Below are 14,681 nucleotides of genomic sequence, written 5' to 3' on the forward strand. Positions count from 1 at the left end.
GAAATCAATCACTTCTTCTGTGAGATTCGTGCAATAATCAGCCTCTCTAACAGTGACACTTCCAGTATGGACATGGTTCTATTCATCAAAGACATATTTTTAGTGTTTTTTACCTTTTTGTTTATTATTTTCTCCTATCTGCGCATTATTTCCTCGATTTTGAAGATACGTTCTAGCAAAGGTCGATTCAAGACGTTCTCCAGCTGCTCATCCCATCTGACTTCTGTGATATTGTTCTATGCACCTATCTTATTTTTGTATATGAAATCGGTGTCTGAACATTCGGCAGATCAAGACAAGTTTACTTCTTTGCTCTATGTGGTCACTGTCCCGGTGTTAAACCCTTTTGTTTACAGCCTGAGGAATAAGGAAGTGTTAGGAGCTATTAGGAAAGTAGCAAATGTAAAATGGAGCAGATCCTGGTGATATAAAGAATTATCACTTACATAAAGAAATTAGCATTCTTCAGTTCACTGAGAAGAAAATTTCAAAATACATTCATACATTTTTTAGTCCGTACACATAAAATTGAGCAGTTCTCAAGGGGTGAAAGCAGCATAAATGGGTTTACAGTCCCATAAATGCATGTGAAAGTGTTTAAGGGTATTTTATTAAGGAAACAAAAGGTTGTTCACTTCTTCCCAATTCACAACCACTCTGGTACTTTTTAGGTCTCAGTTGTGTTCCTCTAGGATGATAATGGTCTACCAAAAACTGCCCTTTGAGGGTCACCAGTCCAACCCATAAATGACTTTGCAATGATGTCTCCTTGATCCCCCACTGCTCTGCCTTTTGGTACCAACAGTAGGTCCATTCTACTTCCTGACACCAAGGAAACATTTTAAGATGCATTATCTACCAAATATTGGCTGAGGTTGGTAACTGTTCCAACCACTGACAACCTAATATTAGATAATGGGATCGGATGGAAGGAGGTAAGCTTCTAAAAATAATAAAACATCCAACAGTAAGTAAAATAAGTAAAATTCTGTGAAGGAGTACAAATAGTGTGCACATGATGTATTTTGCATGTGGATCAATTATCAAGTAGATTGTATAGGAACTAGCAGGGGGCTTACCTCAGGGAGGTGACCTCAAAGGAAGATACCTGGGTGCACAGGAACCATCCATCTATTGTTGGAATGCAGAGTTGTCCAAGAGGTAATATGTCAAGGACGGGCAACATTATAATAAAGTCTAAAATCTGGGATGGCCAGATAATTATAGGAGGCCCTTGCAGTCAACACAAATTTGGGGATTCTATGTCTCGTGAGGTTAACACCCACATATTTTGACTTATCAGTATGCCTAGCGTATGGGACAGAGGACTGTAGTGAAGTTAATGCAGACGAAAAATTAATTGCCATTGCTTCACTTTTAATTGTGTTGTTTGTATATCCCAATAAAAATCCATATATATATTGATGCTTGAGAAAGGCTCCTTGTGAGCTGAAATGTTGCACATGGAATAAAAGACACCCCGTCACTTTTTTGATACCAATCCGGAGTGCTGCCAGTTTTTGAATTTTATTACTGAGGCTCTCGGGCCAGAGAGCATCTGGACTTTGCACCCACCAGCATTGCGATGCTGCTCCGAACTTTCACATATATATATATATATATATATATATATATATATATACATATATATATATATATATATATATATATATATGTATATATATATCAATGATACAATGTAGATTAGTGGGGTTCACTGCAGGATTTATTAGGGTGAGCAAGACATTGTACACAAATGGAGATATCTTGAAATTGTTGTTCTGGAAACAAACACCCTCCAAACATCATGGTCTGATTGAACATTTGAGACTAGGGGTTCAGTGCTAAGCAGATACAAAAGGACAACCCTGATTGGTATCATTTGTAACTAGGAATTTAGAATGGGGATGTGTCATGTAGGAGAAGAGTGCAGGCCTCACAGACCATCTAGCAAAGGTCCCCTAAATCCAAACCGCCTGATAGTGGAAAACATGAATCTAGGCTGCGCCAAGACCAAGCAAAACTGCTTTGTCACACTGCATGTGAATAACTTCTTCAACGTCAACTGGATGAGTGTTGTCTCCCGTATATATATAATGAAATTTCTCAAACACCTTTGTGTATCATCTTAAGATATTTTCCCCATATTGGGTTTTATTCTATAAAATTAGTAAAATGTAAGCACAGATATAGAAATGTGGTAACTAGTGATGAGCGAGTATACTCGTCCGAGCTTGATGCTCGGTCGAGTATTAGCATACTCGGACCGGCTCGTTGCTCGGACGAGTATTTGCCCTGCTCGATAACGAGCATTTAATTTAAAAAAAAAAAGTGAAGAACAGTAAAAAGATACAATTAAAACATTTAATTTAATTGTTTAATTGAAGAAAACAGTGAAAGAACACAGTGCAGAATAGATTGCAGATGTTCGGGAACATCTGCGATCTGTTCCGGAGACACGCGTGCAGAACGGTGTTCTCCGCAATAGTATTTGAAGAACAATATGTGTGAAGAACACATTGCAGATGTTTGGAAACATCTGCAAGTTGTTCTCTACACATATTGTTCTTCAAATACTATTGCGGAGAACACCGTTCTGCACGGGTGTCTCCGGAGCAGATCGCAGATGTCCCGGAGACACGCGTGCAGAACGGTGTTCTCCGCAATAGTATTTGTAGAACAATATGTGTGAAGAACAACTTGCAGATGTTTCCAAACATCTGCAAGTTGTTCTTCACGCATATTGTTCTTCAAATACTATTGCGGAGAACACCGTTCTGCACGCGTGTCTCCGGAACAGATCGCAGATGTTCCCGAACATCTGCAATCTGTTCTGCACTGTGTTCTTTCACTGTGCTCGTTCAGTTTGTAATTTTACTGAAAAATGCTCGGGTCTCCCATTGATTTCAATGGGGCTCGTTACTCGAAACGAGCACTCGAGCATCGGGAAATGTTCGGCTCGAGTAACGAGCACCCGAGCATTTTAGTGCTCGCTCATCTCTAGTGGTAACGCCATTATTGTACCGACCCCTAGAATAAATTTAACATGTTACCTCGGGTAAACTGTGTACACCAAAAATATAGCAGTCTCTCTTATGTGTTGTACTGAAGTCCCTATCCTCAGAGCAATACCCTAATTTAAAGAGATTTATTAATCTTAGGTTTCCCAATCTTTGGACTGTAGGGTCAATATAGTTATAATGCTGCTGTTTTGGAATTGCCAATACTGTATAAGAGAAAAGGAAAAGGACAGACAGAAACATTGAGCACTAAGCTAAACCCATCAGTTGTCACTACCTATGTGCTGATCTTACCCAAAAAGGTTGGTGACACCTGGTCAATGTTCCCTTCCTGCTCCAAAGTGATAACACTAAGAAAGAAACAAGACAAACAGAAGAATAGTCAAACAAATACATAAAGGACAATGCAGTACAGAATCAAAAGACAAAAGGATGGTCAGAAGACAAACAGGGGTCAGAATATCAAATATACAGAAGACCATAAATGCTAGCAAGATCCAAAGCAGACTAATAGCAAGCACTGGGAAGTGGGATAACCATCCTCTAAAGAGATATCATAGTCCAGGTCCAAAAGGTGACTAACAAAACATAGTAGCAGGGGAGGAATGTAATTGTCCATCACAACTAACTTAAATATCTTCAGCCCAGAACAAGGTCAACAGGAGACAGACGGATGTGGTGGAAATCAATTAAAGGAATTACCTATTAAGGTAGATCCGATGGTAGATTCTCAGTGACATTTTAAACCTTGTCTATCTTTAGCTAATCCTAGAATACTTTCTACACTAAACTATAGTTTGTATAACTAATATGCTGATTTTTGGGAGAGGCCAGACATGGACGTAGAGTATATGGGCCTATGTGGGCAGCAGGAGCAAAGGGTACTCCATGCCCCAGCAGCCTCTGCAATCCCTGTAGTATAACTTCTAATCTTTATTTATATAGCACCATCAAATTCTGCAGCAAATCATGTTATGCAAACATAGTAGCTCCAGCTTTGGAGCCGACAGGCAGGGCCGGGACGAGGGGTGGGCAAGGGTAGGCGATCGTCTAGGGCACTACCCTTGTTTCCCATCCTGGGGCACCGTCCCAGCCCCCATAGAAACCAGTGATATGTGTATCTTAACGCAGGTAACATCATTGCTCAGGCACAACCTGGGTCCTAGAGTGAGAGGATGCCAGTGCCACGGGACGAACCATGCGGTTCCAGGGAGCGCATGTAAGTGAGTAGTATTTTATTATTTTTTGGATCATGGCTGGCTTTATACTACGGGGGTGCAGGCTATATACCACAGGGAGGGGCAGGCTAAATGTATACCATGGGGGGGCAGGCTGAGTGTATACTATGGGGGGCTGGCTATATGTTACTGGGGGGGCAGACTGGCTATATACTGGGGAGCAGGCTGGATATATAGTATAGGGGCAGGCTAGATACTATAGTGAGGGGCAGGGTGGCTGTATACAATGGAGGGGCTGGCTGTATACTACAGCGGGCAGGTTGGCTATATACTATAGGATGCAGGTTATATACTACAGGGAGGGCAGCCTTTCTAGGATGGTTATATACTACATGGGTCAGGATGGCTGTATACCACATGGGACTGGCTGGCTACATACTACACGAGGGAATGATGGCTATATACTACATGGGGATGGATGGCTATATACCAAAGGGCTGCCTACATACTACTGGGGAGCAGGCTGTCTATATAATACCATGGGGGCATGCTGGCTATATACTACTGGGGGGGGCAGGCTATATACTACTGGGGGGGAGACAGGCTATATACTGTGGGGGGGGAGTTGGATATATAGTATAGGGGCAGGCTAGATACTATAGGGAGGGGCAGGGTGGCTGTATACAATGGAAGGTCTGGCTGTATACTACAGGGGGCAGGCTGGCTATATATTACAGGGTGCAGGCTATATACTACAGGGAGGGGCAGGCTTTCTAAATACTATGGAGGGCTGGCTATATACTACATGGGGCTGGCTGGCTATATACTACAGGAGAGCAGGCTGGCTAAATACTGCATTGGGCACGATGACTATATACTACATGGGCAGGATGTTTATATACTACATGGGGGGCATGATGGCTGTATACCACATGGGAGCAGGATGGCTATATACTACAAGGGGCAGGATGGCTGTATACCACATGGGTCTGGCTGGCTATATACTACACAAGGGAATGATGGCTATATACTACATGGGGGCAGGATGGCTATATACTACAGGGGGGCAGGATGGCTATATACTACAGGGGGAAAGATGGCTATATACTACAGAGTGGGCAGGTTGGCTATATACCAAAGGACGGCAGGCTGCCTACATACTACAGGGGAGCAGGCTGTCTATATAATACAATGGGGGCATGCTGGCTATATACTACTGGGGGGCAGGCTGGTTATATACTACTGGGGGGCAGGGTCTGGCTGGCTATATACTTTGGGGCTTGCTGGATGTATATCTATATAGTGGAGAAGTGTTCTGGAGCTACCAGATTAATGAGGGGGAAATTATATGGTAGTATATATTAAAGTATATTGATGGGTCGCAGTGTATTATCTGTATATACAGAGGGCTGTTATTTAGGGGACATTATATTGACTGTGATTTTTTTAGGAATGTAGTGTGGACATGTTCTCCAAAGGCCATAGTCACCTAGCTGACAAATTCTGCAGAGAAAAGTCAAGACTGGGAAAAGCTTCCATGACATTCTCTACCTGTTGGAGAAGGTTTGGCAACAAGGAGGAGAATACAGGAAGAAGAGCGGGATGGACCGGACCAACACTGTCATAGAAGGAGACAGGGGCAGCCTAACAGTAAGTGATGTCTGTGCCCGAGTGCAGCCCCGATGTGCAGTACATGCAATGCTGGTATATATTTATATGAGTAGGACATGCAATGCTGGTAAATATTGATGTATGTTATAGATACATTTTTGTTCCATATTTATAAGTGCAGGATATTAATATGTGCTCTTAATTTATTGCCGGTGAATATTTATATGTGCGGCCCAGTCATTGGTATCTATGTGTTTGGCATATTCATTGCTGGACTATATTTATGGGTTTTGCTAAATTCTTTTTGGTATAAGCATTGCAGGTAGTTTTCCTCGAGGTACTTATTTTTCTATTTTATGCTAAATTCACAGCTGGGAGACCTTTTTGTATATGTTTCCATACCAGTTGGCCTCTGTTATTATTTTAAATGGGGGGCATTTCATTTTTTCCTTTAGAATCGGCCCTAATTTTGCCATGTTTGGGTGGGGCGCAAATGTCCATGTCTGCCTAGGGCACCAAAATGCCACGTCCTGGCACTAGGTGCATGCACTTAGCACATAGGAAGCGGAGCCCTGCAGGAGTCAAGGATGCAGAAGCAGGGCACCAGTGCACCAGGGACAGGCAGAAAGGAGGGATTGCGAAAACAAAAGGTTCACCGAGGCATACAGTAGCCTTTGGTACCGCTGTCCAGGGAGGCTACTCCATGCCCCAGTAGCCTCTGCCAGAAATTAGCATATTAGGTAGATTAACTGTAGTTTAGTGTAGAAAGAATTCAAGGATTAGCTAAAGATAGATTAGGGTTAACAATGTCCCTCGAAACCTACCATAACATCTACCTTAATAGGTAGATCCTGATGGTAGGTTTCCTTGAAGACAGCCAGCAGTGAGGTAAGGCAGTGTTCAGACTAGTGCAGGACAGAATGCAGACTAAGAATACAGACTACAAATCACAGTAAGCAGCGCCCCCTCTGCCATATTTTACAGGCAGAAGATGTCGCTGAAGCCAGAAGTTACAGTATCTCTGCATTTTATTAATGTATTTCCTTGATATCTTCAAAATAGTTGTTTTTAGTATTAAAAAATAAATGATTTACACTAGAGAAATATTTTGTGATCAGATTAGCTTAATTAATGTAAGATGCCACATGGGTAAAATATCCTTCCATCTCTAAGGGATTTTTACATCTTTATAATCAAGGCTAAAGAGTGAGTAAACCTTTACATACAGTATGTACACGCTGCTGTATAATACATACTGGATTTTTATGTGACTACTAAAATCTAAGCATCTGTCCAGTAAGTATCATTAATTTACTATCCACAGTGTACATTTTAAACTAAAATATTGTATTTTGTCTTTAAACTATTTAAAAAAAAACTAATGATAAATGCCAAAATGTAACTTAAGAGATGTGGACCTTGTGCCAATGCTTTGCCAGTGCCCAAAACTCCATATCTACTGGAATAAAGTCATAGATAGGTTGGTCTCACTATTTTGCTGCAACATACAACAACAAGTGAAAAAGTTTGCATTCTGGGCTCTAAAATAGGAGCGAACAGTTCGTCGGGTAGTGTGCTCTATGTAATGAAGGGATTACTCATGGCAAGAATGCTAATCCTTCTCAACTGAAAGAATAAAAATGCACCCAGGATGATAGAATGGGAAGGTAGAATGGATCTTCTGTTTTATGCGGAACAGCAGGAGGAGGTAAGAAAGGGCACAGAAGTAGAGAAAATAAGGAAAAATTGGCTTGAAAGATTGTGTCTAGATATAGATCTATAAGAGCTAGATGAAGGGTAATAAAAGAACGGTTAAAAAATGGAATTGGGAAAACACCAATAGCTTCTTAGTTCCTATTGTCTATACAGGCAGTCTCCGGGTTAAGTACAAGTTAGGTTCCATAGGTTTGTTCTTAAGTTGAATTGGTATGTAAGTCAAAACTGTATATTTTATAATTGTAGTTCTAGACAAAATCTTTTTTTTGCTCCAGTGACAATTGGGGTTTCAAAATATTTTGCTGTAACAGGACCAATGATTATCAATAAAGCTTCATTACAAACACCTTACAGCTGATTACTGCAGTCTGGGACTATAGTAAAGCATTTAGGGAGCTTCACCAGAGGTCGCAGTGGGTAGAGGGGTCTGTCTTTAACTAGGGGTCGTCTGTATGTCGGTTGTCCTTAAGTAGGGGAGCGCCTGTACTGTTAAGAAAAGTTAATCATCAACCACCAGGGGTGGGAAGGGGAGGGTATATAAAGGGAAACATTTAAGAATAATCAGATATAATTAAGTTATGTGCTGAACATTTTTTGAATCAAGAATTTGTAACTCCTTTTTGCACTGTATGCAATTTTGTAATTTTCTTATATTAATAAATATTTGAAAAAAATAAAAAATACTTTACCACGGGGAAAAGAAATACTTGGATGGATAAAAGCAGATGTGAAAAATGTATGGTGAAATAATACAAGCAGAATAGATAAGCAGTTTTGTTGCAAAAAACAAAAATCCAAAAATAATTTTCATAGAGTAAAAATAGGAAGGTTTCTGCAGCGTCCATGGATTTTCACATCCCACTTTTGGTGAATTGAAATATTTTAGAGCTTCCATTGTTGCAGGATTTAACATTTAGAATTGTGACGCAAGACAATGCACTTACAAGCACCGGGAAGAAGCAGGTGAACTCCGGAGGACCTCGGCGCAGAAGTGACGGATGCAGGTACTCGGGCACATGAGCTTAGTGAATCGCGGCAGACCCGAATCCTCATCGAAAAACACACAGCGAGATTGCGTCAGGATCAGGTAAGTAAATCTGTTTGTACACAAATATCGACACTTCTATGAATGAACTTTGCATCATGTGTATTGGTAAGAACAGAGTCACCATTGGGAATACATTCCCACACGGATCTGGCCCATGGATCTAGTCCTCTCTCCTGTCCTCCGACTGGACAGACATTATTCCTAGTGACCTAATTACATTGGTTCTCTATCAGTGGGACACATTTTAAGTCTGGCTTTATGCAACTGCTTTTTTTTTTTTGGTTTTCTGCTGCTCAGGTGTATCTTAGTGATTTTTCCTTATTAATACAAGCGGCATTTGAGGTCTTTAGTGAATTTTAAAAAAGTCACAAATAGGTCTCCAAAAAGTTGCAGTCATTTCCAAACGATTCCGCTCGGTATGGATTCTTCTTATCCCTTTTTTTAAGAAAAGTTGCAACTTTCACATCTGGAATCAGAGTGCAATTCTGCAGAAAGTGCCCTGGGGGCCTAAAACTGTACTCGCTCAAACTATATTCTGTAATACTATATACTGTAATACTATATACTGTAATACATCTCTATTTCAGTATTTGGTCACGTTACTACAGGTAGACTCACTGATAAGCAGTCTACTCAACTTTTTGGACTTTGTGAAGGTCCAGTGTGTATCTCATATTACTGTTCTCATAAGTGGTTATAAACATGTAAACTTAAATAATTGTTCTTGTTAGTATTAAGCTGACCCTTCAGTAGTCAGGTCTACTGCGTTCGTATCCCTGGAGCCGAACACCCACAATCAGTGCTTGCAGAGATTGTGGTTGTAAACCCCACAAATGGGTCCAGTGATCGGTGATGGCATGCACACCACCAGTTTGGCATCAATCTTGTTGCTGCCTGTCATAGGGAGTGAAAATTCTTGGGTACAAGATTGCGGTATGTAAAGGATTACACCCATGATTGATTACGGGTACTACTTCAATAGTTTTTCAAGCCACATCAGTACAGGGTTAAGAAAAGTAGCATCTGTTTTACTTAATTATGACAAAAATACTTAAAAATAGAAGGGTAGACTATATTGAATTGAATTGGTCTGTGCTGAACATTGTGGGTTCATATACCAAGACTTGAGGCAGTGGTTTGTGTGCAATGCCATTCTCCATAGGATTTTAGCTCCAAGGTAAAATCACTGGGATCAACAATCCTAGGGAAAGTGGAGGTGGCATTAAAATTGCTGTTAGCGGTAGGTTCAGGTTTGGACATCTACCATCATTTGCCATCTGTGCTGAGCAAAAACTCAGTAAGGACTGTTGCCCAGTTGTCCCCTGCAGGTTAGCACAGTGTGAGCAAGTAGGCAGGGACAGGCATCTTAGGCAAGCTTAGAGCGTGCACGTCTTTTCTGTCTTGACAATACAAAAATGCTTATACTAAAAACTTCATGACTCTGTTCTAATTTTTTTCCTACAGATTCTAAAGATAAAAATAATAATAATAATTAATAATAATTCTTTATTTCTATAGCCTCGTCATATTCCACAGAGCTTTACAGGTCATGGGGTGCATATACAGAACAAACAAGACATTACAGAGTATTAACATAGTCACATGAAACAATAAGACTCAGGGCCCTGCTCACAAGATGAATGACTGTGATATCAGTGCGGTGACTGAATTCTCCCTGAGTCCATTCTCCACCTCCAGAATGAATGAAATTCTTATATTTTGGGGATTCTCGGTCATGTATCTACTGGCAGTAGTGGGGAACATGATTATCGTTGTTCTGGTCTGTTCTGCCCCCCAACTCCACACTCCCATGTATTTCTTCTTGTGTAATCTCTCTTCTGTTGACATTGTCTATGTCTCCGCTATTTTACCCAAGATGTTGTCCATCATATTAACAGAAGACAAGACCATCTCCTTCTATGGCTGCATGACCCAGTTATGCTTCTTCTTGTTCTGTGGCGATTCGGACATTTTCATTCTGACCTTCATGGCTTATGATCGCTATGTGGCCGTATGTTCTCCTCTACATTATACTCTGATCATGACCAGGAGAGTTTGTTGGATTCTAGTAACGTCCTATGTTATTTTGAGTGTAGCTAATTCCGTAATGTTTACAAAGATGACTTCTACGTTATCGTTCTGTTACTCTCGCCTGATCAATCATTTCTTCTGTGAGATAATTCCATTACTATTACTGTCATCCAGTGACACTGAGAATATGAACATGATCATCACGGTGGAAGATTTCTGTTTGCCAGTTTTGAGTTTGGTGATAATTTTGATCTCATACACAAGAATAATCTATACAATTTTTAAAATGCGTTCCTCTAGGGGGCAGATGAAGGCTTTCTCTAGTTGCTCATCCCACATCATTACAGTCTTATTATTTTATGGACCAAGTATCTATATGTACATGAAGCCTGAGTCTAAGCATTCAAAGGAGCAAGACAAAATCCTCTCCATGTTCTATGTGGCCGTAGTTCCAATGTTAAACCCGTTTGTGTATAGCCTGAGGAACAAAGAAGTTCTGGGAGCTGCTAGAAAAACTGTGAATTACATTTGGTATAGAGTAGCTGTGATTTATGATAAATAATCAAAATTATGGAGCCAGGCTGGGGAGGGATTTTTTAAATCAAACTTGTACTCACCTCATCTGTCGCTCCAGGTGTCCCATGCTGGCGTCTCACCTGTATAGCCCAAATTGCTGGTCTTTTTTGTTGCTGAAGTTAATATCAAGAAATCAGAGTAAAATCAACACAGTCGATTAACCAATATGCCAGACAGAGAGGTGGCAGGTGGAGCAGGCACAGGGTGCAGCACAGCAAGGGGACGTCGCAGCAGGGGTGGCTCTGTGAGGCCAGAACTGCCATTGTCATCTAGCGGCAGTGTGTTTATAAACCACCCAAAGGTTGTCGATTGGTGGACTAAGTCATCCACTTCCTCCCAAATGACATCTGACAACCCCAGCCAAGAGTCTGTGGGTTCATCAGATAAAACCCTTAGTTGGCATGGCCCAGGAGCAGGTCAGAGGACCTCACCTGTCCTCAACCAGCCTCTGTTCTGTTCCTTTCCCTCAGCCAGAGATCTACTAGGTGGTCTGGGCTCAGCGCCACTATACAGCGATGATGAATTCTTTAAGGACAGTCAGCAGCTGCTCGGCAGTGAAGAGGTGGGGCAGACATCCGCTGCTTTGTGCAGTAGGCAGGAAAATAGAGATGTGGAGAGCGGCAGAGGAGGTTATGTTGTACTTGCAAGTCGGGCTGTGCATTATGAGACCGTTGAGGAGAATAGCAGTGACAATGAAACACAAATCAATGATGATGTAGCCGGGGAGCTGGGTGAAGCAAGGGCTTCTTCATCATCGTCCTCAGGAGATGAGGGTGTCAGCTTGCGCATTGTGCAGCGAAGCAGGTAACAAGTCGCTACTGTGGCCGTGAGTCAGCAGGGTGGCAGCAGTGCGAGGATGGGAGCCAAATGGCTGCGGGGTACAAACCCTGCTTCGCAGGTCCAAGTAAGCAGTGGCACAGGTGTTCAGCAAGGCACTGGCATTAGTAGTCACTCAGTGCAGAGTGCAGAGTAAAATCACTACCTCGGCAGTGTGGCAGTTTTTGATAAGACACCAGAGGAGCTGAGCAAGTGTATACGTAGAATCTGCGGGCAGAAAGTGAAGCATGACCAGGAAGCTAACATTGGCACCATGGCCCTGCGTCAACACATGCTGTGTCACCATCCAATGGCATGGGAGAAACGTGTCTCAGATGTGTAGGTCCATCCTGCCGGCACAACAACAGCAGCAGCACCTAGTGGCACACATGCTGTTTCAGCCAGTCAAAGCTCCAGCACCTCTCCCAAAGGGAACTGTTTGTCTTTTTTTTTTTTTTTACATATTTACATAAATTTCGACACCTCTTCGGTGTCTACTTATATAAATATACAAAGTTAACAACAAGTACAAAACAGCAATCCAATACATTTTTTTTATCACTTTTTCCCTTGCAAAGCGCCACCCACCCCCCATCCTTTCCTTATATTCTGCTCTGGTGTCTAAAACCCACTAAAACGTTTCACTCCATTCATTTCTACTACATTGGGGGTCATTTACTAAGGGCCCGTTTCGCGTTTTCCTGACGTGTTACCCGAATATTTCCGATTTGCGCCGATTTCCCCTGAATTGCCCCGGGATTTTGGCGCACGCGATCGGATTGTGGCACATCGGTGCTGGCATGCACGCAACGGAAATCGGGGGGCGTGGCCGAACGAAAACCCGACGGAAATCGGAAAAACCGCCGCATTTTTTTAAAAAAAAGTGTTGCGGAGCTTGCACTTACCTTCACTCAGCCCGGCTCGGTGTATTCCAGTGCGTTCCAGGGAACTTCAGCGCAGCAGCACCACCTGGTGGACGTTGGAGGAACTGCCTTAATAAATCCCGGCCGGACCCGAATCCAGCGCAGAGAACGCGCCGCTGGATCGCGAATGGACCGGGTAAGTAAATCTGCCCCATTGTGTCAAAGAAAACAGCCCTTTCTTCCTGGGAAAAGATGCGATTTATAATTGGCAGCCAGTTACATTTCCACTTAATCTCATTCTCTCTTTTGTACTTTCTGTTTTTACTCAACCATTGAAAGTACAAATATTCCATCCACTTCCTCCTGACTTGTATCATTGTCAGTATATACATAGATATCCATTCCATCATAAGGACTCTCTTAACTGCTAATATCATCAAGTTTATTAACTCTTCCTTATGCTTAATAAATTTAGAATTGTAAAAATGGAATATAAACCGCCATACATCAAGTTTAATTGGTTCTCTCAGGATGTAACTTAAATGCTGTTCTGCCATATTCCATAAGTTCCTGACTGCTGGACACTGCCATAAGCAGTGTATTAAGTTTGCATTAATTTCTCCACACTTAGGACATTCGTTCTTATAGCCTAAAGTATTTTTCCCATATGGGATAGTAAATGCCCGATATGCCCTAATTGATAATTGAGTGTGTTCCTCCAACCTTTCAGAATCCTATACTCTACTTCATCTTCTAAGATGTTATCCATTATATCTCTAGACCACTTGCTAGCCACTTTCCCTTTAAATGGGCTTTCTTCCTCAGATGAGATGTTCTTTCTAATGCTAGCAATTGAAGGGTTACCCTCCTTTGCATCGAGAATTTTACTAAATTGTAGCCAATTACCTTTCCCTATTTTTCCAAGCAGATCTCCCTCCTTAATCTTTCCCTTAATCTGCATGTAATGTAAAAATTCTGAGGCTTCTAGTCCATAATCTATTTTAATTTGTTCAAATGTTTTCATCTCCCTTTTCTTGTTATCCACTAAGTCATAAATTTTAAGAATACCCTTCCTTTTCCACACTGCAAGCCACCCATGATCTCCTTTCCATCTACGCATGCCAAGAAAAACTCCTAGGGACAGGTATCCCAATATATACCCTGGTAATTGATATTTCCTCCTCACCGTTCTCCATACAGCTCTTGTATCTCTTAAGAGACAAAACCTACACAGAAAAAGCCAGAATTCCATAGCAACTATATGAAAAAGAGTATTTTTATTGAGGTCAATCAATTAAAATGACAATGGAACAAGTTTCAACAGAAATGTCAGCTATGCTGGACAAACAACATGTAACATCAGTGGGGGGAGCGTAGTGTATAAAAATCCACAGTATTGACTCAAAGTAGCAGCAATCATTATGTAGAAAGTGACAAATGCCAAATGCTATTCATGTTCTACACTGATGGTTTCAAAAGCAGCAATACATATACAAAGTGCCAAGTGCTGTGCTCTAACCCCTAGATAACTAAAATTCTCCTTCACAACTTTTAACCCCCAATCCTTATTCCAGGACAAATCCTACCCCCCACCCCCCTCCCCCACCCCCGTCCAATAATAACACTTCTGTTTTGTGCATATTCATTTTATACCCGGGAAATCTCTTCATAGCTTTTTTTTCTTGTGTATATCACCCGGTACATTTCCAATAAATAACAATAAGTCATCAGCAAACAAAGTCATTTTAACTTCTTTACTACCCAACCTTATGCCCCTTACGTTCTTATCATTGTGAATCTTCCTAGCTAGTGGTTCTAAAGT

The 14,681-nt window shown here is 41.5% G+C and overlaps 1 protein-coding gene across 1 annotated transcript; it reads left to right on the plus strand.

Annotated features, from left to right (window-relative positions):
* Positions 1-10,209: 10,209 nt before the first annotated feature.
* LOC140128553 (olfactory receptor 5AR1-like) lies at positions 10,210-11,166 on the plus strand. Its single transcript, XM_072150250.1, has one exon. It carries the CDS (start codon positions 10,210-10,212, stop codon positions 11,164-11,166), a length of 957 nt encoding a protein of 318 aa, XP_072006351.1.
* The last annotated feature ends 3,515 nt before the right edge of the window (positions 11,167-14,681 follow it).

Source organism: Engystomops pustulosus, chromosome 4 (assembly GCF_040894005.1).
Source record: "Engystomops pustulosus chromosome 4, aEngPut4.maternal, whole genome shotgun sequence".
NCBI classification, from domain to species: Eukaryota; Metazoa; Chordata; class Amphibia; order Anura; family Leptodactylidae; genus Engystomops; species Engystomops pustulosus.

Bases quoted from the DNA above. Each gene is read 5' to 3' on its own strand.
- LOC140128553 (XM_072150250.1), top strand. From the start codon at position 10,210: ATGAATGACTGTGATATCAGTGCGGTGACTGAATTCTCCCTGAGTCCA.